General features: G+C 44.1%; 1 protein-coding gene across 1 annotated transcript in view; it reads right to left on the bottom strand.

Annotated features, from left to right (window-relative positions):
* tafa1b (TAFA chemokine like family member 1b) overlaps window positions 1-3,011 on the bottom strand; it is a 114,906-nt gene extending 111,895 nt beyond the window's left edge. The window contains exon 1 of the mRNA XM_073469028.1: window positions 2,888-3,011. Within this exon, the coding sequence (XP_073325129.1) occupies window positions 2,888-3,011 (124 nt within the window). The remainder of the gene's footprint in view (window positions 1-2,887) is intronic.
* Window positions 3,012-24,416: the final 21,405 nt, after the last annotated feature.

The raw sequence follows: 24,416 nt of genomic DNA, 5'->3' as shown, positions 1-24,416 counted from the left end.
TTTTTCAAGGCAAGACATCTCTTTTTTTGCTACGTCCTACATAGCCACGTCTATTTATATCTGAGGGCTCCGGCCTCAATGAAACCAGAGAGCTCCTCAAATTATAAAATCAATTCTAATTCAAATATTCATCATAGCATTTCAATTCAGAGAGAGCAGTTCTGGTTAGATCGGTTAACGCCACTCCACGGCTGAGTAAGATTGATGTCGGCTTAATCCTCTTAAAAAAAAACATGATATACAGTAAACTGTACAGTTGCAGAGCAGCAGAAGAAGAAAAAACTGAGGGAGATGTGTTCTGTTTGAGTGCCTAGTTGTGATAGAGTGTTATCCCTAGGAAGCTGCTGATTAGGATAGTAAAATATCACAACATATCCTCCGATTATGATTGTCAGATGCAATTATGACTGTCATCCATCACAGTTTGGTTGATTTTAAAAGTTTTTCTGGAGAGCACTTGTGTAAAAAAATAACACCGGAACAGGGCCTCAGTGTGGATGCTGGTGTATATTGTTGGGATCCGCAGATGAATGTGTTCATTGTGGGATTTCAACTGAACTCTGATCTTAACTCAGTCCCCCCCCAGGTCAGCACACCTAGGTGTGAAGCCCTACCAGAGACCCAGCTGAGAGATATGATTGGTCAGGGTGTGTGACACCACCTAACCAGGTTAACAAAACTTCAGCTCCCTCTTTGTTCTCGCCCTTCCTTCCTGGTCTCTCACCGTGGCCAGCTATCTGCTGTTTCCCTTCTTCAAGGGTCGTGCTCCTGAAGCTATCATATGTAAATTACATCTTGTTATTTCTTCTAATTAATAATACTATATGATAACTATTGATTATTAGTAATAGCCAATTTAACCTAAATTCCCTCTAAATTAGATTCCAACCGACACACAATTTTTGGGGCTGAAAAAATCCAATATTGATACATTTTGCAGTGATCCCTCAGTTGTGGTCATCAAACACTTATGACAAAGATACACCATGGGGGCCATTTCACCGATAAACAATAAACTTTTATTGACACAAGGGACACACTGAAACTGTAAAGATCACTGGCAATTTATCCATTTTAAATCAAATCAAGCATGTTTTTCTGCAGTAACAAAAAGTTTTCATATCGGCTGATATCTGACAACAAATGGGCCAATAGTGATATATCTGACTGGCCAACATCGGTTGATAAATATCACCCTGCCCCAACAATACAGTAAACCATCTCTCTTGTGATTACCTCTCGGTGACGTTGTTTAAAGTTGAGTGTCTCAGCCTAAATCAGTCTAATAACGTTAATGAAATGCGAGACTACGGAGAGATTAGACGAACAAAGTGTGTGTTTGTCATCCGCCTCTGCAGTTTAAGCCTGCATCCCCTCAGACCTGACGTGTCCTGAACACAGCTCCGGCATCCCCAGAGGGCCCATGAAAATGCCACACCATTAATGGCCTCGGTGAGAAAACGGTGTGTAAATGTGCGAGCATGTACATGTCCTTCCCCTCCTCAATGTTGTATGCTGCAAAGTGTGTGAGTTGATCTGTCTGACAGGAAGCCTCTCAGAGAACTCTCAGCCATAACTATCCCTTGCCTGGATGACTCCTCTAGATCTCCGTCAGGGGGGTGTTGGAGTTGGGGGGGGGGCTCTTATTTTTTTTCCTTTTTTCCCCTTTGGGACTACTGCATTATTCAAGAGACACTTACTGAGCCTTGCACTTCCTTGTACATCTTTGGCACCAAGCTCGACTTGCCAACCAGTCAAAAAGAAAAAAAAAAAAAAACAGAAAAACTGGAAGCCAGCTTTTAAAAATTCATCCCGAGCTCTCTGTCGCTCATCCCTCACCCTCTTGTTCCAATTAACGGGAGCGGGATTCTTTGAGAACTTTCTATCTATCATAGCTGGGATTTTCATGTGTCAGCTGTTCCTCAGTAAAAGTAAGCCAATTCTCCGACATGCTGCTTAAAGTCACCGATGTTCAACACAAGCATGTAGAATTCAATGCTGGAGTTTTTGCTTCAATTACTGCCTTTTTTGCCTGGCAATGCAACGCACACACAAAGGGAGGCAGGCGGAAGATAGCATCAATGCTTAACAGTCGCTTGGCTTCTGGAGAGAGAGCCACACTCTGCATGAGGGTTCAGCTTGGGAGTCACACTCATTGTTAGAAGCTTAAAGAAAGTCTTCGCTTTGCTGTGGAAAACCATTGCCTTCCCCTGTTACACCCCCACATACACCATAAGCAATGCTGGTAAGCTTCTCCATAATCAGAGAATTAGATCCGCCTCGGCGTCTACCCTCCCCTTTTGCCCCTACGGTGCAGGAGGCATCGCGCTTAATTGCCAAACGTTTCCAGTGCAAAAGGGGGAAACATAATTGTCATTTCCATCTAAGCCACAGTGATCAAAGCTCCCTTGGCTACCCGCACAGTAATAGGGATTTTTGCCTACAGCTTGTCCTGCCAGCAAGATTCAGAGCGTTGTAGTCAAGAATTCACACACAAATCATCTCCCTACCAGCTAGCTCGCAGTGTTTGAAGATGCTCTATGTCTGCAGCTCAGCCAGAGTCCAACAACATGTACAGTGTATATGTTTCGTCCATAAACAGGACAAAATGTAAAGGAAATAGACATGAGAGTGACTAAACCTAACCTGCAATTAGATGCATAATTATAAGTCTTCCCCTTTCCTCGTCCTGTATGACTGCGAGCATGGTGAATCATCATGTTACAGTACAGCGCTGTGACAAATCACTCTGACATACTGCAGCAGTCTCTCGCTGTTGCTTTCTGAACAGCCAAAGCCGAGAGCTCCTGCCCCCATTGAGAGGGCAACGTCTCGCTCTGTAACGCGGCGCTGCGAAGCCGAAGGCTGACAAGAGAGGTGCACGTACCCAGGGTGAGGATGTCGGTGCGGCCGGGCCGGGCCACATGGTGCTGCTGGATGGTCTGGTAGAGCGTGGCCTGGCACAATAGCAGGAAGCCGAGGCTAATCCACACGGCCAGCAACCAGGACATGGTGAGGCCGGGTCTGCAGGGCGGCACACGGCGCGGGGGGGGGAGACAACAAACAGGGACAGATTTACAACACCAGAAGAGAGACACAAAGAAGCACACTCATGTATCTGAAGTCTAAGACCAAGATGTCTGCTAGTATGATTAATTAAAAGGGTATGTGGGTTTTTTCTTATGCTTATACTAGGAATGAGAAGAAAACAAGGAGACCAAGAGTTCAGTCAAAAAACCCAGCAGGCAAACAAATGATCAAAAGCAACGTTAATCACGTCAGTATCTTTCTCGTCCAAACCTGCCGTTACCTGCAAACACTACAATAAATAACTAACAAATCTCTTTGTCAGACTCTTATAATTGTATAGTGTCAACTCTTTAAAGCCTTGATGGTCTAAAAGTTTAAAATAAAACACTGCATTTGTAAGCATCAGCAGTCTTCTTGCAGATTTGTTCAGTGGCTGCCTAATGGCTGCTGAGGGCCAGCATATGGAGACACGCCTTAGCCCTCATTGAATAATGAGGCTCTCCTCCTCTCCAGGTGTTATTAGCGCTCCTCTCTTCTTCCCCATTCAGTGGAATATTTAAAAGCACCATCCCACCACCTCTTAACCAAACTGTGGCCTGTGTGTTTAGACTCCCTGCTGACTACATCCTATTGAACCAGACTGTTGATGTCAGATTGGGAAAGAGAGCAAAAAAAAAAAAAGAAATATTCTTACTTTTGAGAGGATTTCACTCAGTCAAATCGCTCACTGTGTCTGCAGGCACTGACTGCATTTGTTTTACATTTTTCTCTGAGGTGGGGACTTTCTGAGGGAGTCTGCTGCTCTAATGTAACACTGTGGCTCTAATGGGGCTTTAATGTTTGATTCTGCCATATCTCAACACACAAGAGAATATAAAGCAGCCTCTGAGCCCCAGGGTGCCTCTTCTATATGAACTTCAAACCCAAGGAAATATCACATTTAAATAAGGAGTCTGACATGAATGTTTCACACGTCTGAACAAAGTGCCATGATGGCAGGCCTGATCCTGTCAGAAAAAAGCACCAAAGCCACTGCTTGCTCTGTCGCTTCCAACTGCCACTGTGTGTTCAGATGTGCGCGTGAGATTAAAGCCATTAGGGCTACTGAATGTTGCACGTGCGTCGCGCGCCCTCGCTGACATTGAGGCTGCTTAATATTCAGTGGAAATTAAGCATATAATTATGAACAGCGCATTGTAAATCCCCACCCCTGCACTAAATCCAACCTAATCCGCGGTTTTGGTGGAAATGTGAACTGGTCCCGTGGGTATGTTTCCCTCTTTTTTCTTAACCACACAGTATTTCTGTTCGCCGAGCTGGCTGCATATTCAAAAAGAGATCGTTGCGCTCGCGTGGTTAGCTGAATATTGCACAGAGACCCTGAGCTCACCCTGGTTGTCGGGAGCCAGTCTTGCCGAAAATAAAACGTGCTTCCTACCAGAGGTGGTGAAGACGCACGGCAAGACTTTTAAGTGAAACTACCGAGAAGCATGGGAATCAATTTAAAGGAAGTTCAGAGGAAAAAAGAAAGCAGGGAGATTGAATCAAACTCTTGCAGCCTCGCTCGTTCTCTTCTCACACAAATACCCATCTTGTTTCCCCACGCGTAAAAGGGAGCACTTCACTCCTACTTTTGTTGGATCACGCAAAACGAGAGGCGACACCTCTTTTATGCGTAATTGGCAAGTCCAGCGTGAGAGCGCCTGCTGTAGTAAGTGCGGTCGAGGAACAGAAACGGCAGACACACCTGCAGGCGCATGATGCACCTGCGCGCAACGGTGATTTGAGATAATTACGCCCGTACTGTTTCCTTCAGCGAAAAACATATGTGTCTGATTGACATGATACAGGCTCCTGAACTATCATTTTAATAACCATCATGCACTTTATGTATTTAACCCTTTACGCTGCCCTCCATTTGTTGTTTTTACGCGAGGAATGCAACATACGTGCCCTGTTTAAACACGTATACAACTTAAGTAACACATTGCTCAAAGAGAATATTTGTATCATGAATAACAGGACCTGTTTCCTTCCGCATATATCACTAACATCACCCTTTCCAACCAGCTGTATTTTGCGAGTATCCCAAGACACACTTCCTCAACCCCCACCACCCCACCCATCCCGTCCCCAAACACCAGAGGTGTTCCTCGAAAGTCCCACACCCTTACTTACCTGAGCAGTGTGTTCAGGAGGAAAGGAGCTCACTCAGAATCTCAGCCTGCCTGCCTGCCCAGCAGACTCACTCCTCTGTCTTAAATCCATCCATACTTTTAAGCCAGGGATTCCCGCCTGAAATTCCAGCACCAGATAAGCGCAACACGCCACAAAAAAGAGGGCTGAAATGCTCTTCTTCTCCTCCTTCTTCTTCTCTTTCTTCTTCTTCTTCGTCAATATTCTCTCCTCTGGACCCCCCGCTGCTGCTCAGCTCCTTATGAAATCCGTGGAAACAGTCACCAGAAGCCAAACACCCAGGTGTCTAAGTCACAAACTGGCCAGGATGGGAGGGATGGGAGGCTGATCATGTCACTGCTCCATCAGCCACATGCGAGCGAGATCTCTCGTCCCTCTCCTTCTTTCAGCCTCCGCCAGTATACTCCTATGTCTGTGATGACAGGGAGCTAATTTACACACACAGCCCCCCCCACCCCCTCCGACTGGTCGTCTCCTCCTCACGCGCGCGGCGGAAGGCTCCAGTGGAATGACTGCTCTGTCTGCTCTTGGCTGCGTCCCTCCATTGAGAAGCTGTGCTGATAGTGTGAGCCTCAGTCCTCTCTCCAGCGCACTAAGTAGAGAGTCTGTGTCAGAGAGAGAGGCAGAGCGGGTGTGTGAGTGAGCGTGCGTGCGTGAGAGAGTGTGTGTGTGCGTGTGTGTGCGCGTATTACAATGTAGCCCAGCTGGAAAGAGAGAGAGAGAGACAGAGAGAGAGAGCTGTGAGAGAGTCAGATCACATGTCTTAAAGCAAGACTGCCCACTTCTGCATCAAGACTTCATCAGCAAATGAAGCATGTTCTATGAACCCACCCCTCTATACATCCCATCCGCCACATCATGCATGAGTGTAGCCTTCAGCTCACTTTCCTGTGTGCCACGTGTGTGTGTGTGTGTGTGTGTGTGTGTGTGTGTGTGTGTGTGTGTGTGTGTGTGTGACTTGCAGAGGGTGTGGAGGGGAGCATGACTGAATGTGCCTCTTTTTAGTCATCGCCTTCCAGCGTTTGAGGGGTGAAAGTGAAATATGCTCCGAGCGCTGCACTTTTAATAGAAGGCAGTGCCTCATCACAGCTCTGCAATCACCATATTATCCATAACGCGCCGGCTGTGCTCTCTCTACCTGTTTGAGAGGGGATTTGTTTTCACTGCCTGTTTCCCACCACTGAAACAAACTATGCAGCGGCAGCGGCGGCAGCCTGAAAGAGCCTGTGAGCATTCTTCTGTCACTTGCTCTCACACTGAATCTGGCTCTGAAGGAAACACATCCCTGTCTTTTTCTGTGTGTGTGTGTTTGTGTGGGTGTGTGCATGCGTGTGTTCCCGCTGTGCCAGAGCCATGCAGGCAGGTGAAAAAGCAACCGGTCTTGTTTGTGTGGAGTGTGTTTTCCTCCAGCACACTTCCTTCCATATGGAGTAGCTCCCCTTTAACTCATTATACTGTTAAACAGAGATTTACAGTATATGCCAATCCCACGCACCTGCCACGGCTGACTCACTCACAGTCTGACATTTCACAGAGAATGAACCCGGTGCTGCTCACAACAATACACAGCTGAGGGGCTAAATAAGCTGGCAGACAGTGAGGATGGTGTTGGTACTGTGGGGGAGTACAGACAGATGAACTTGATGATGAATATCTGAATAAACTTTGTCTCAGAGCTGTACTGCACCCTGTGTTCATCGCACGCTATGAATCTCAGAGAGCTGTGGTGCAAAATCAGCAGCTTCCTGACTGGCTGTTGTCGTCCAGTTATCTCGGGGAAAAAGGTGGAATTTTGGAGTAACAATCCTTTCAATTGCTGGTCACTGTGTCATGCCACGGGGCATCCTGCACAGTCTCTGCCGCTGCTTGTTCTTTACATGCCACAGTGTGATTTGACAGCCAGATGTGCACAGCCCCACGCGGTTACAATTTGCTGGAGAGTAAGAGGCTGGATGTAGGAAAAATACAGTGTTACAAAATGGAGGAAGAAAGGCAGGGAGAATGTATCATTCCCTCTGTTGGATTCCTCAGAGTGTGATGCATGTGTGCACCTGAGTGGGTAAAATAATAGGTGTTAACAGAGACCTTCCTCTTGCAGCTGAAAATTGGGCAGAAACAATAAGAGTGTCGTGGTGGTTATTCCTGTTTTTGCCTTTGGACTGTGTCCTTTGTATTCACATAGTTGTGTAATAATCTAATTGGGAAGCAGTTATGAATAGTGAAGCTGCCATCTGGATCTCTGTTGGGTAAAGCACACCACATGTTAAGTGACCAGATTCACATTAAGCAGGAACTGCAGAGTAATTACCACATTGATTAGTGTTTCTGCACTGTCGAGCTATATTTGCACAGAATGGCTTGATCACCAGTAAATAGGCTTATTTGTATTTGTGCATAGTTGTTGATATTTCCTTTTGTGAGGAGCATTAATGGCATTCACGCTTGGATTTCATTTTGTCTTGAGCGCTTAATGTTTTTATGATCTTTCCCATTGGACCGAGATGAAGGCGTGAAATGAAACAGGCCCACAAACAAGCCTCGGAGGAGAACTTAAGATTGAAGGCATCCAATTACTACATGTTCCTTTCAGCAATGAGCAGTACCAACACAACTCGCCCATTTGTATCTTAATTTGTTTCCTTTTGTTGATTTGTTGCGGCCTCCTATTTTTCATTCTGTGTTGGTCGGGGCTGTGTTGGGAGAAGGGACTGGGACGACAGAATTTCACAGTAATTCTGGATTGTTGTCGTGGTGCCGCTCTTTCCTGTCTCCCTTCTCTGGGGCTTCCATCATTTCCAAACAGCTGTCGCTGTCGCCTGTGCCAAGACCTAACCACAACCGACCAATCACCGGCCAACTCTGTGTTTGGATCTGGGCAGCCCTGTTAAACACACCCGTTTGCCAATATCGCTCTCTCACTCTGTCTTTCTGTCTCATTCTGTCGTTCTTGTTCTTTTTGTTTCTCCCTCTGGCTAATAAGATTCTTCCTTCCAGAGCAGCCAACAAGCTTTAATATGTACCCGCTAGCAGTGCAAAATACCATTTTAACCCACCCCTCTCTGCAGCTTTCAGCTTTCCTTTAAAAAATGAGCCCTTGTCCACTATTATCCCCTCATACATCTCAACTGTTCTCACTGGAGCAAACCAAGCGTTTCTTCAGCTGATGGGGGGAGTTGTTGTGTTAGTAAACCCACTCTCCTTAGACCCTCGCTGCATGAAATATTCTGTCTGAGAGAAAGGTAGAGTGACACAGGGAGGCAGAGAAAGAAAATAGCAAGAAAGAAGTAAAGATTAAGGCAGGGAGATAAAATAGTATGCAGCGGCAACTCCTGCTCAGCGGTGGATGGTGAAGGGAAGAAGATGATTAATGAAATGAAGGAGCCTGATCTGGAGAAATAATTTATTTCACATTTATCAGAGCGTCCCTCTTATTTTTGCTCACAGGTGTTCATTACTGAGGGAACCTGGCTACGAGGATATTGTCGATTTGTAACAGTGGAATTTTAAACGTAAAAAATGTGCAGTAAGGCTCTTCTCACATAAGCCTCTCAGGCTTTTACCGTCAGCTTTTCTCCCCAATCAGCAGATCCTGTTCGAATAAATGCTAACATGTCCATATGAGCTCTCAAAGGGAGACATGCACAGCTCCACAAAAGCAAATAGTTATTTCAAAGCCATAAACAAATAATTTCTGCTGCCACGACTATAATTACTTTCTCATTTTCATCAAGAGGCAAATTCAAGTCAGTTAGTCATTGAGACGCTTCATTCCTCTATAATTAGACTATTTTTAATTCACTGGTGTTTATGTTTGTGTTCAATAGCAAAGGCAGAAGGTGTGTGAGGTCAGGCATGTGTGTGACTTTGTGGTTTGCCATCACCTGTCATCCATCTGTGCAGCCGCCCCTTATCATGGTGTATTTGTGTTACCAGTGGTCCTTTCCTCACAGATCCTGTATGTTCTCTTGGTGTTCCAGTCTCAGTTGTGCTTGCCTGTGCCTGTTGTTATGACCTGCTTGCTTGCTTATAGCCCTTTCAATTTGTTTGCCTGTCCTGACAGCCTACACACAGCTGGCTGTAAGCCTGCCTGTCGACAAGTTAAGGGTTGTTTTTACTGCATCTGTTTCCTGAGTCTGCTGTTTGTTTCCAGTTATAAAGGGCCACTAGTTGCAGTATGCACCTTACAAATTCAACCATTTTCTTAAAGATCTGGACTTGTACTCTATGTCTTCAACCACCCAGCTATTCATCTGTCATTGCCCTACCAGCGCCTCATATTTGACTATCTTTCTTTGATATTTACTCCTCAATCCACTCTTCCTATTGCACTGTCTGCTCAAACTGTTCTGACACCACATCAGTAAGGTCGATGTTATGGTGTCAATCAACTTGAGTTTCCTGCTGAGGTCCACGTGCAGCTTCCATGTGGTCTGGGTCTGTGGTTTGGTTAGGTTTAGGCAGGAAAAAGTACTTGCTTAGGTTCATGCTCCAAAACTACTTGGTCATGTTTAGGAAAACATCCTGCTCTGTGTTAAAATAATGTGTCATGTTGACACCTGGTTGCACACAGGATGCAAACCCTGGTGTCCTGAGGGAAATTCCCACGTATGACCCATCCACCCACCCCAGCTGCCACCCTAACTTGGATTCCTCTTGCTCTGTATACTACTACAATAGAGGGGAGCTTCAAGAAATGATGCTAGAGGGTTAATTACAGCGTCAAACTCAGAAGTGAACAGGCTGCTGTATTTGATGTGTGGGTAGTGAGAACAGGCTGTTGTTGGCATGAGCTCTGCACGGCCATGAGTACCAGTGATCCTCCGTGAAGGCCTCTGGGCAGCAGCCTTATGATGTGCGCCAAGGTTTCTTGTATGGGGCAGAGAGAAAACGAAGGTGTCTCAATCTGGCCCTTCTTGGTGTTCTGCCTGCTAGATATCAAACCATATGAGCTTCTGCTGTTGGACACTCTCTCACCTGGTCCATGCTTTTTGCTGCCCCATCCTGGTGGTGTGATTCTCATTGATGTGTGCTCACACCTCCTCCCTGACAGAATGATGTCTGGCTTATTGGGGTGACTGCCTAGTCCTGCCCAACCCGTCATCAGAAATAAGAAATAGGATTATTATTATTTTTTTAAACTGATCTGATGAGTCAAAGGACCTCATTTGGCTTGTGCTCTAATTCACAAATGATCTCATTGTTACTACTGGTGCTGTTGAGGCGCATGTTTTATTTCTACTTGACCTGAGGTTTGCTTTTATGGCTTATCATCACATTATTATTATAGACTTGAAAGGACTCCCAGACAATGCTCTCAAGTGGTTGATTCCTTATCTTTCTACTTGAATGATCCGAATCCACTAGACACTTGACATGCTCCAAATCCTTAACTGACACTCTGAATTGTGGAGTTCCCCTTGGCAACGTCCTCGGTCATCCACTTTTTGGATTTCTGTGCTACTACTAATAATCCATTGTCAAATTTCCTTCAACAGCTAAAATACTCATTCTCATATTGAGAATCAGCACAATAGCAGAGGAAACATAACAAAATGATCTGCCTACAAAGAAAATCAGTCTTGTATGGATTCATTTGTTTGTGTGTTTGAATACAAAACACTTTGGTTGAATACTTTGTTTTGTAGCATGCTATACAAACAGTAGTTATTATTATTATTATTATTATTATTGGTTTTCACTTGTTTATTAATGTGTACCTTTGAGATAATTTTTTACTTATGGCATCTTTGCACGCAAGCGTAATGAAATTGCTTGTAATGCTTTTGTAATGTGTTGTGAAAAGTATGTTATTAAAGAGCCTGTGCTGGTGCCTCTCTAGCAAACTCCGAGGGAATATTACTTGCCACATATTCAATCATAAACTGTAGGTAGCAGGGAGAAAATAAGTTGTGGGGGTTTTTGTGTTTGAAGTAGGTCAGAAATTCTGTGCTGGTAATGCGCTGGGACTCACCGGGTCTCAGCAGGGGAGGTTTCTTTCCCTTGCCGGTTCAGAAAGGAGGAGTAATTGAGCGCTAGATGACTCTACTCCTGGAGACGATGGCAGCCATGGAAATGTCCCCTCACAGACCAATAAAAATGTCCTCTCCTTCTTGCTGTAATTGGACCGGGGACAGTGGGGTTGGGTTCTGGCCCGAGGAGACCACCTGTGGAAATGCTTTGCTCAATACACCACTATTAAACTGATGAGACAGGGGAATCGCTGAGAGAAAAAAGTGTGATAAAGAGAGTGATGCTGATGAGAACAAGAAGACAGAAAAAATTGCCCCAACTGCTTTTCACTTTTCAAATTGGAAAAGTAGCAGATATGTAATTGCTCAAAGTGTCTGTAGTATGACAGCTGTCAACGTCCCTCAACAGTACTTAACTGATATCAGAAATGTATCAGGGAGTCAGAGTGAGAAGGATTTATTTGACTGCTTGATAATACAGACTGGGACTCTGTAGTGACAAGACTCCATTTGCACCTGAATCAAAGTTTTAAGCATTAACAATAAAATGTGATAAACAAGCAGGTGCTGCAAACAAAGACGAGTCAGTGAGTCTTTTGGGAGAATTCTCTGTGCATTGTAAACATTCATTATAAGTTACCCAGTAATAAAATGCATTTTACATTATTTTCAGATCCAACTACAAGTGTTGATTTTTAAACCTGCATTAATAGATTTTGTTTTGTGCCACCTGCAGGGCAGGCAACACGCTGTAAACAAGGCATTAACATATTAACACCTTGTAGAGCTGATTTGTTTGCAAACAGTTGAATTTTTACACATCCAGCAGACACGGACCATCATTACCATTCATTTAGCTAAGCCTCGCCGTTTAGCTGTATTTTTGTCTCCAACCCCTGATGGAAAAATCTGGCTCTTTACCAACTAGTCACTAACCTTGTTTGGTGTTTGGTAATGGGCATGTAGCGTGGGTTTATCAGAGCTCTTCCACTGAAAAAGGTTGCCTGCTGTGTCTAGGATTTACACTGTAGTAAACAGCTGTGAAAGGTCAAAGAAATATATCTTACTACAGAAGGATTTCCTGAGAGAGAAATGACCAGATTTGACTTGACTATCTGAGCACTGTTCTACTCTGCTAAACTTATTTTGTTTAGTTAATTTTAGTGTTTACTTTCAAGCTTTCTTATTTAGCCATGACCAACACTCTCATAACTCATTACTCTCATTTTCACCTTGAAAATTATAATATTTAATAATTCTGCATTTAAAGAGGCAATTTGTGAGAAAAATCAGTTTAAAAACAGTCAAACATTAACTTTAACCATCGACAGAATGTGAAGAAATAACATTTTGATGTTATGATGTCCATTTATTGTGTTGCAGAGAAGTTAGCATGCTAACCAGCTTGCACCAGCCCTTCCCAGTCTAAAATCCCCACACATTGGTCCCTGAGCTCCCAGTCCGGGCTGCTAGCTGCGTGGCTAGCTAAGCTAACAAGCTAACAGAAGCTACAGTTGGAGGCAGTTAGCAGTTTCTCTGGTGATATTCTGCTCCTTATTTATTAAGTATCAATTAGGACAGTGACCGATTCTTACATATTGCACCTTTAAATATCCTCCAATATAATATATAATAAAGCTAACTCAAGGTAACAGTGTATTTCATTTGGTAGCACATTGCTATAACTTCCAGGAGTGAGTCAGAGAGTGAGGAAGAAAGTCTTTGAATGCAACTAAACTTAACATGAACAAAACTTTAAAATAATACCTCGTCCAGGCATATTTGTGCCTGAGTCATGTAACTTTTTATCAGTGATGGGGTCTGTTTAATAGTGTTCACCACCAGCGGCCTTGGTATAATTTCTTTATTCGTGTTACTTACGGGAGTGTTTATCCTTCCCAAACTGCCAGATTACTTTACAATAGCCCTAAGCTAGCACGCAATTACATGCAACAAGGGTGTGAGTATCTGTTTTATTGCATCCAGGTCAATAACTGAACTCAGCACTCACCAGAGACACCAGTCGTCCAAAACATTGAGTTGCTAAAACTATCTGCTAAAACTATCTGTAGAGCTGAGGGGAACTGTAGAGTTTTAAAAAAAAAAATCTTGGTGAGTTTACTATAATAGTCATTTAGTCCATTGTTAATATAAAAATATTGATTGGTGCAGCTTTAAAGCGACACAATTTGTCACCGTGTCTTTATTTCTATCCACCACTTGGATAAGGAGCTGCATCTAGAGGCAAAAAAAAAAAAAAAAACAGACATGAGAGGTGACTTAGAAAAGCCTCAGAGTCACTGTAATTTTTTCTCTCCCGACGTTTTTACCTTACTCATCTGAACACTGTGTTGCAGTACGACAGGCTTGATTCTCAGCTGGCCCGTACAAAAGGGCATGATCCCATTCAGCAAGACTCACTCTTCACTCAGGTCATCTTCAAAACACACAGATCCCAGACAGGAGACGGATTCAATTCCGTGCACAAAGACTCGGAGGATGTGCGGAAGAATAGACTGAGATAAAAGTAAGAGGGAGAGAAACAAGAGATAGAGGATAGAGAGAAGCTGGCGGGAGAAAGAGTGAAACAGGTAAGGCATTCACATTCTCCAGCCCCATTCAAACATTCATCCGGCTTCTCTCTCCTGCTGCATTCATGCTGCACAGCCAATTCCAGGGCGATAAGCCAGCTGTGTGCTTCTCAAGGTAAGCGAGTGAATAGAGCGGTACAATCTTCGGCTGATGCTGAGGAGGGACAGAGCCTACAAGCTGACCTTCCTTACGCCAGCTTTACTTCAGTTGTGGAGGAGGGTTTCATAAAAGGATTATTCCGCTCAGTCACCTTTGACCTGTCTCGCTGCCTTCCATAACGGCTCAAGCTGCCTGTCTGTCACTCAAAGAGAAGCAGAAAGAGAGGAGATGGTTTCAACCTGTGAGAAAAGGATTAAACCTTCTGTTCTTTGCTGGGGAGAGATGGGGAGGAGAAAGGGGGGGGGGACTAAGTTGTCAGCCGCCGCGGCCACCGTCATCGTTGAGTGTATTGGTGACTCAGTGTAATATGGAGGAACTGGAGTGACCTTTTTCATCAGGCATGAGACAAGGGTGTTCAACATTTTCCCTCCTCTGACAATTATGATCTGTCAAACATGGCAGTGAAGCCCTGAGGAGAAAAATCCAGCCCCTGCTGAATGCCAAACACCCAGAGCTCCACCCACAAAGGGTTGCATTTTCCCGTGCAATTCACTGGAGTTGGAGAGGGACTTCCAATTCTTTATCGAGAGGTACTGGGGATGACTCAGCCATACTTGAAAAAAAAGCATTATAGAGCACGCATCTGTTAGAGTGACTCACCAAATCTAGATGATAACTGCAATTTAATCCAGGTCCTGAGTACAGCCCTGAGGAGCATGCAGTGTGGGAAGTATGCTTTCTCTTTCCTTCAATCAGGAGATGAAAGGCATGAATGGAAAATCATCTATAGTATGTCACAGGTAATCTTCATGTATTACATCTCAAGTGCGTGCTGAAGGGCGTCAGAGAATCATGTCTGTTCCCCGTCACAGACAGACAGTTGATGCTTTGGATGGCAATGAGGCAGCAACACCTCACTCCAGCAAAACAAAATCTCCTACAAGTCTCAAAGGGGAGCTCGGCGAGGGAGGCATCCAATTCCACCTTCTTTTCAGCAGTCGTCCGCCAGGCACACAGGAATGAAAGGAGCAGGATTGAGAGGGCAAGAAAGCAAAGGAGATTGAGACATACAGAGAGAAGATGTGGGGAGGCAGGGGTGGGGTGGAGCGGGATGAAATGAATGCATGGACTAGCATAAGCAGGAAGCAGAGAGAGGAGAAAGGTGGTGGAAGTACAGGGGATTTTCTCCTCTCCACTACTCTCTCCACTCTCTCCCTTTCCCCCTCTGGCGATGTGGTGGTTATTTACTGCGGCCTCTCCTCCCCCGGTGGAATGGGAGGAAAATGGGCTCTTAACTGGGTTTCCATACATCACCCACTGACACTGATGCTTGTAGTTTTGGAATGCCTACATCTGATGTTTCTTTTTAAAATCAATTATTTACAGAGTATCTAGAGTCTGGCAATTCATCACAGCTAATTGCAGTGCATCGCCCCTGTCATCAGTCATGTCAGGACCATCTCCTTCTATTTCAACTTTGTTTTAAACGGCGGTGGGGAAGGTAGTGAACGTTTCTGACAGCGCGAGCGGTGAAATGGGTGAAAACAAGCCGAAGCAATTTAGCTTTCATCAGCCTGAACCCCATTAGCCGTGAAACCTGAAAAGCCTTACAATCGTTATCAGTAACTTAGATGACAATCTGTTGGTTTTATGTTGTTTATAGTGCATTGAAAATACAACTGAATGTATCTGAATTAAATCAAATCAAAACAAGCCATGTCATATGTCAAAAAATACTACTACTTTATAGATAAGGCAAGTAGCAGTCAGAGAGAGAAACTGGAATTTGGGAAAAGCCTGGTCATAAACTTAATACACTTGTGTCTCGTGGCCTCTGATGGAAGTTGCACCTATAATAAGTTAATTCAGTTACTACCCAATGTGAAAACATTTTTAATATCATGATCGTAATCCCCCTCGGAAATGAAAACGTCATCACTGGTCAATACGATCACTTAAAGCTGCTGTAAGCATTGTCGGCGTTTTAGCTAACTTCCTGTCTGTTTTGCAGTGACCATTCCCTTCCCTGCTCTCTACAACACCACGTGAACACACAGCAGTAATCGTAAGCACAGCAGTAAACAAGAGGACGGGACCGCCTCTTTATGGAGTTCTCTGTCCTGATTGGATACAGCAGGCAGATACCAAAGAATGTATTTTCGCTTTTACTGCATGAGCAGTATAAGAGAGACATGGGTCACTGAACAAATACTCTATAACTGTTATTACTGTTGGAATATATCATATTTTGCTTTCAGTTTGGATACGTTGTTAGGTATGGACGAGAAAGGCAGTGAGAAATGACCTATTTTGGTCTTTAGGTATGATGACTTCTTGGTCTCAGCTGGAATCCAACAATGTTCTGTTCACACGGTATTCGTCTTAGAACACGAGGTCGTACTGACACCGCGGCTGTCTTGCGGCTGGTGTATTGTGTGGCACAAATTAATGAGACGCAGGAAGAGGTCCCTGCATTTCGAAGGAGAGCAGGCTGCACCTGTAGCCCACAGGGTGGATTAAGTTGTCATCCAGTGTGGCAATATGTTTATTTGTCTCCTCACTGTGCCTGCCCGCCAGCAAGAGCTTTCACAGTCTGATTGCTTTTACATGAAGCTAATGAAATACAATTGCATTATGAGGCAATCCAATAAATACATTAACCTTTACTAATAAAAAATATGTCATCTCCTCCTCACTGTGGCTGTTTGCCTAAAAATGTCTGGATTAAACAAAAATATAATTATCCTTTTCAATTTTACTGGGCTGCCCAGTGTTTATTGAGTCAGTGAACCTGTTACTACAATAGACATGTTCATTAAAAATCTTCCATTTATCGCCCCTTTACAAGAGAGGAGGGATGTTTTCTTACTTAAAATGCCAGGCTATAGACTGAAAAAATGCATCCAAAACAGGCAGTATTTTCCTTGAATTTTGCATGTGCATGACCTTCTCCTCGCTCATTATTCTATCCGACCTGGATGCGGCTTATGTCAATATCTTCGGGGCAGATCGAGACGGACCGAACAAGCAGGAGAAGCAGGAGGTCGGGCTAATATGTAAAGGCTGTAAGAAGAGGAAATGGGAAGTAAGAGCAAGGTGAATGATGGCAAGATGATCACAGGGAACGAGGCGAAGACAGCAGCAGAAGAGGAAGGGGTGGGGGGGTGGGGAGAGGTCTGATTGACAATTTGCATCCTCTTCAGAGGGTATCAGGGGACATGATTGAATCCAGTCAGGCTGAACCCATTAGGGGAGCACTGCTGTCGGAGGCCGAGCAGAAAGCCATTCACTGGCACCCGGTCCCTGCTCTTCACCGGTCTCCATTTATATTCATGCCGGGGCTGAGTTATCGAGGAAGAAGAGCGGGAGCGAGAGAGGAAGAGAGAAAGAGGGACTCAAGTGGGCCTCGTCCAGCCATCCATTTGCTATTTGTGAGCCCAAAAGTTCTCAACCCGCTGCCAAGATCGCTCACTTAACCTGGCCGCCGCTGATCCCATTTGCATGTGATTTTTCATGGGTCAATATGTCTATAAATTGGATTCAAATTGTAGACTTGTAACGTCTCAAACCACTTAAAAGCACCGGGGAAAAACCATTTAGAAGCTCCGGGGAAAAAGCAAAGGACATTTGCATGTTAAGTAGTTTAGCGTGTCTCTTCTCATTAGCCTGCCCCGACAATGTTGCCATAACTGAAACCTATCCGGTGCAGTTTCTTGGGAGACCGCCATGTGACACATCTTGGTTGAACTGAGGTAATCATTTTGCTGAAGGTTTTCCTTTGTACTTCTCAGTAGATCCCTGGGCGTGATGAGATATAACACACTTGAGGCTGCGATAATCCGCAGTGGCCGAGGGGCTGCTGGGAACAGCTCCTGACAGCCGTCCCACCCCTCATGTCTCCGTTCACCTCAGCCAGACAGTTGATCCGGAGCAGCCTGAGAGTCTGACTTGGTGACAAAGGAGGTGGAGTGTTGTGGAGAGTCTTCCACATGTCGCCATTTATCTCACAAACACAGCACATACGCCCAAAGCTACAGTACTGCAGCAGCCTTGGTTTGTAGCAGCCAGCTGTCAAAGAGGAGAAGGTGGAACGACGCCGACAGACTTCTCTTTCTCCTCAGGAGTGAAATTCAAGAGTTTCATCCTTTGTTTGTGAACGCTTGGATTGGACCTTTTGTTAAACCAAGCAGTTGTGCGTGACTCAAAAGTTAGTTGCGGAGAAGAAAAGAAACAATGTGGGATTTGAAAAACAGCAATATTTTAGTTTGTACCTTGGAAGTGCACTCAGTAGGACGCCAAATTGCCTGCTAGGCTGTTTTCATGGAAGCTGCCATGGCGCCACTAATCCAGTTTTTATACATTTGCTTCTAGCTTTGATGTAATTATCAAAACTCAAATTTGATAAGCCGATTCGGAGCGTTTTATGAATCAAGCTGCAGCCCAAACAAAACTTAAAGTCATAAATATCAAGGTCATTTGAAGGACAGGTAATTAGATGGATCGTCTTGGGACGACTGTGGAGCAGACAGACTACAGAAGCACAGTCACTTTACCTTTTACCGTGCACAATACATCTGTTCCTAATGTGACTGTCTTCGTCTCTCTCTCCCTCTCTTAGTCTGTCTCTCATTCTCCCTCTCCTGCTTCTCTCTTCTTCTGCGTCCCTGAGGTCTAAAATAGTCGCGGAGGGATCATGTTCGAGTTATGAATGTCCCAATTAGCAGGAGGTGGAGGGAGAGGGTCTTGAAAGTGGTACTCAAGTGACTGGTGCAAAAACACTGCCAGGCCATAGTTTTTATTTAGGCAGGCTTAATGCGGGCTATTGACTTCTGAATGAGGACCAGGATTAGGTCAAATATACTTCACTCACTAATGCATGCCTAATGGTTCTACTATAGATTAGCCATAAAAGTGGATGATCATAAATATGGCTGGATTTTAAAACATTTATGAGTGAAATCCAATGCCCTGCTTGCAAAAATGTGAGTCACTAAGCAAGCAGCGGCACTGGATCCAGATCTATGCCTCATGTTGAAAAGTGGTGGAAAATATTTGGAGTCAGCACAACTACTGCGATTCCAGCATCCTTCAGTATCACTCGACAAGATGTGTTATTGTTTGGGTTGTTTTGCAGTTGAGCTATATGTGTATACTTTCTCCAGCTGGCATATCTGTAGCAGAATAATGATAGAGGAGGAACAGTGCGTGTTCGGGCTTGCCGAGCTGACATCTCCATGCCTTATTGCCATGGTTACTTCTGTGTCTGTGGCACGGCTGCTGACAAGTGCCTGCCTCACCTGTCACAAGCTCATCTGTCACCTTTGACCCTCTGACAGAAATTTAAGCAAGGGGCTGCTTTGCTCAATCTCTGAAATCCCAGACTCTCACACAACACTGTCACCGCCATGTGATACGCTTTCAGGTGGAAGGCAAGAGTGGAAAAACTACAGTTGCACGGCGGAGTTGCAGTCAGCGAGGATTTCCTACCAACTGTGGTGTGACAAACGGCAATGCTGGTGGTGGTGGTGAAGCAGGGACACTGGGAGTAGGTCAGAGTCAGAGTGCTGAGGGAAAGTCAGTCTGTGCTGAAGTCACATGCAGGGGAGAGGTATGAGCCATGTTTTCATAGCTTATAATAATGCAGGACAGTGAGGATGCAGTCATTTCATAAAGAAGGTGAGTGAGTTTCTGATTGGTTGTCACTGTTAACAGAGGCTGAAGCTGCAGTGTAGTTCATACACCTCACTGATAAACCTTTGAGTTATACAGAGTTGCATCGGGAGTTTTTGTTTTTTGTCTGCATTAAATATTAAATTACTACTCTGCTAAACCTCACTTCATATTGTAAAAGTGGCAGTGTAGAGCGGCAGTAATTACAGTTAGCGTGTTTACTTAGCTGTAGCTGGCTGGATCTGAAGGGTAATCAGTGATCAGTGTCTCGATGTCTTTTGTTTGATTCAGTGAGCTCATTCAAATGACACACTATACGCCCTACAAGACCTCAGTGTGTTTGCGTGTGAAAGAAAACCTTGGACCTACCAGCAGCACATCACTTTACAGCAAGTTTTGTAGACTAAGGGTGCATTCAGATCACCTATTGGTTCTCTGTCAAGTAGACCACACAGGCCATGTTGAGTAGGATTGTAAACCATAGGGAGCGAACAGTGTTTCATTCAAAGGGAACTGCGAACTGTGTAGGGAACAACTCATCACTTTGCCGGCAGTTGACAAGCAAGATTACCCATCAGTCATTGCGCTCAAACAATCAAGCTCGGTTTAATGCATTCTTGCATTATTTCTTTATATTTATTTTCATATTAATTAAACATGTTATATTTCACAGGAAACAAGCTATTGTTGTCATCTCCAGTATTTTTGCTCGTTTAACATGAGAAACGTAAGGTTGACAATGTTGACCACAGGGTGAATGAGTCCTGGCTTTAATTTCATGTACCATTCATAATTATCAAAGACGACATGATGTAATTATAATTATAATGTTAAAATCAATAGACATAAAATACTACATCACCTGTAAACATCTGCTTACTGTTGATCTCTTTAGGAATGACACTGAAGGCTACATCTTGTAAAGTCACATTTATTCTCAAGAGTATTCAATAGAATATAGTACATTTTGTAATGTATTAGTTCTTGTAAGAACAGGTATCCACGGTATTTACATTATCGCACAGAAGAAGTGATGACTGCGCTGGTGAAGTTGCAGCGTGTTCCAAATGCTAATTGATACCCACATACTACAGATGCAAATCCCAGTAAAAAGTAAAAAGTAAAAAAATAGTTTAAACTTATACCGATTCAAACTGTGGCTCAGGAGTTAAAACGGGTCAACCACAAGTTGGAAAGTTGGTGGTTCGATCCTCTGGCTGCATGTCATAGTTGGATAGGCCGCCTCTGCCATCAGTGTATGAATATGAGTATGAATAGGTGAATGTGACAAGTGTTGTAAAGTGTCTGAGTAGTCAGTAGAGTGGGAAAGTGCTGTATGAATGCAAGTCCGTTTACCATGAAGCCCCCTCAGCAGTCCATGAATTGACTTTGAAGCCCGATCATACAGCATGTTTTCCCAGTTACAAAGCGTGACACCACATTCACAGGTGGAGGGCACTTCCTCTGGATTCTGATTGCCGCTGAGAAACAGAGATGCTTGTGGATAAATGAGCCGATCAGAAAGAGGAGACATCACAGAGAGTACAACCAGCTGGTCCAGGAGCTTCACCTGGATTATGGTCAGTTCAAGGCTGTTATTTTACTAATTTCAGGAGGAGTTGGGCACAGTTTGACGATTCCATCTCAACTCGGAGCGTTCAGAGCGCTCCTGCATAAATGCAAGGCTATCTGGGCATCTTAACTGCATAAGCAGCATGCAAAAATGCTTACTGTCAACAAAAACACCTACCCTGTTTGCTATGCCGTTAAGTACACGGCACTTCGGCTCTAGACGTGTTCAGTTTGTATATATGAACAAATGGAGCTCACTCAGTGGTGACTGAGCTGCAAGTACATACTTCCTCATTAGAAGCTTATTAAAGGACCATGAAAGCCACAGAAACAATCATTATCTGATAACTGGGTTGCTTGTAATAGGCAGCTGAGCTATTACCCTCATGTGCAGCGCTAATTTTGTACTGAACTGAAATTGAACTGAACGTAACAGCTTCAACAATCAGTCTGTTGACTGACAGACAGACAGACAGACAACATACTGAACATAGTGCTGAACCGAAGGCAGTTTGAATCAACACTTGCCTTTAGGTGTCGCGTACACTTCTTGTTGTATGGACTGAAAAGCTTTTGACAGAGGTGGGAAGTAACAAAGTACAAATACCTATTTCTTAACAAAAATATGTGTACTTTCTACTCCTTACATTGTCAAAATAGGCTTGTTACTTTAGTTTTCATGCATTTGAGGGGAATGACCGATTATTTTTATTTTGCCCCACTGCACGTCGCCATCCCAATATCACAAGACTGATTTCAACCTATCAATCCAGATCACACACGGCAGAAGTAACAAGACGGAAACAGAGAGAGGGAGCCTTGAATGGAGAGAAAAGGCGAGTAGTGACAACGGCAGTAAAACGGATGACATGAGGTTCAGTTAGCTTTGTACGGAAATGGCTGGCAGAGATGTTCTTCAGAGGGATACATTTTATTTTTTACTTTTACTTAAGATAAGATGTTGACTGGTTTGAAAACTAGGGCCCGACCAATACGCAATTTTTGGGGCCAACACCAGCTGGCATATCTGTCTGTTTGGGCTTGCCGAGCTGACATCTCCATGCCTTATTGCCATGGTAACTTCTGTGTCTGTGGCACGGCTGCTGGTGCTTGCCTCACCTGTCACAGGCTCATCTGTCACCTTTGACTCCATGACAGAAATTGTTGACTGGTGTGAAAACTAGGGCCCGACCGATACGCAATTTTTGGGGCCAACACCGCACAATTAATCACAACAATTTTTGGAATTATCCCTCAAATGTGGTTATCGAAAACTTATGACAAAGATATTTAAAGGAGGCAGGATACTGTAAAGATTAACAATTAAACTAATTGTCTAGACAATTCAGTGCACTGAGAACGTAAACATTTGAAATTTAAGAATCAAAAATCATTTTTTTGTTAAACCAAAAAGTTTCATATCAGCCGATACCGGACAACATATACACCGATGTTGATATTTCTATGATAGGCCAAAATCAGCTAATAATATTGCCCAAACAATATTTTGGTCAGGCTTGAGTGAAAACAATGAATCAGTCTTCGGTGCAGACTATACAAGGTAACCAAGACTGGCTGAAATGGGGGGTGTTTCTGCTCCCAAGCAGACTCAGGTTTGGTTTCATTTGTGGTGCGAAGCAGATGATATATGATGGTAGATGTGCAGTTGTAGCATAAAAATAAGTTCAACTGCTATTAAATTAATCTGCAGATTGTGAACTCTCAAGAAAGCAATCACGCCTACAAAGTGATGTACAGCTTATATTTATACAGGAGTGTTTCGTAACCATGGTAAGCATGTGTACTGTGAAAGTGCAGATGTGTGTCGACCTTGCGTTCTACTTTATGTATTTAAGCAGTTGAGCAATAAAGAGTGAGTGAAACAAAAAGTTAAAATTAGCGGCCACATAGTAACAGTCTCAACTAATGCTGCTCATACTGAGTTTTTTCCTGAGCTCTCTATATTCATTAATGCGGTAATTTGTTGCAAGACTTGCTGTTTGGAATGTGAGTGTCCCATGTGGCTCCGTGTAGCCCTGATGATGCGGGATGACAGTCGCCGAAACGGTTCAGTGAGTGAGCTGCCTGACAGCCCACATTACCTCATGTTTCACCCTTCTCGGTTACTTTGTGAGAAACAAGTGTGGACACAGACTGAAGCAAAAAAATAAAATCCAACAACGTTTCCTCGTTTATTGCTTTGTCTTATCTGTACGTCCATCGCATCTTGGCAACAACTGGTACGATAAGAGGCTGCAGCTGTCTATGTATCATCAGAGAATTAGACATGTTCATTGCACACTTTCTCTTTTTATAGAGCTATGAATCAGTTGCTGACTTATATTAAGCACAGTCTGCCACCTACATCAATCTTACCTCTCCCTTTCCTGCTCCTCATCTTCCCGTTACTCGTCGTGCACATTATCCCGGCACCGGATAAATACATCTCCCTACTCTGTCTCTTCTTCTCTTTCTTTGTCTCTCTCTCTCTGTTTTACACACACAAACAGCTACCTGCAAACAGACAAAAACAAACCGTTTTGTTTAAACAAGCTGCTGCTCTTTTGTTCCCTGCCGTGAGTGGGGTCAGGAAGAGGCAGGCAGCAGATAGCGCGTGTCCAATGGATCGCTGCTCGGGAGTCAATTAACTGGGGTCCGTGCAAATGAACAGAACAAGGGCGCAATCAGCTCCAATCTCCTGCTAAGTCCTGCCTCCTGACTCATTTATTAAAGCATGCTGGTAAATTGACTGCTCTGGACTTTAATGGGATGAAACTTAAGTGGTGGTGGTGGCCGGAGACTGCTAACAAACATTTTTCAGTCCATGCAGATGATAACAATAAGAGAGATTTGGGGAGAAGATACCTAATGAAAATGATTTGTGGGCATGGTCTGCTCAGATAACCTCCTCCTCTGCAGAGTCTCATCAGCATTGGCATTATGAGACGGAGCACGGCGCGTTACAAGCGCTTTTAATTAATTACCTTCCCGTGGCCACAAACACAGCTTCAGTCACTCCGCACCGCTGCCCCCAAACACTAATCCAGGAAATCCATGCTGACAATCCTCTCAAGGCTGTCCTCTTCCTTTAACATTCATTTCCCCCGCCCCCCCTGCCCATTTCTACACGTGGAAATCCACTGGTGACATTTTAGGTCAAAGATGATTTCCCAAGTGTGCTTCAGCTGCCCCTCCTTGTGAGATTGGATCAATGAGTTCACGATGCAACTTGTTTACTGCTCACCAGCTGCAGTTTACCAACCAACTCACACCTCTTGCTCCCTATAC

The sequence above is a fragment of the Pagrus major genome, chromosome 6 (genome assembly GCF_040436345.1).
Source record: "Pagrus major chromosome 6, Pma_NU_1.0".
Taxonomy (NCBI): Eukaryota; Metazoa; Chordata; class Actinopteri; order Spariformes; family Sparidae; genus Pagrus; species Pagrus major.
Note: the sequence above shows the minus strand (reverse complement) of the source record. Positions and strands in the feature narration are given on the sequence as shown.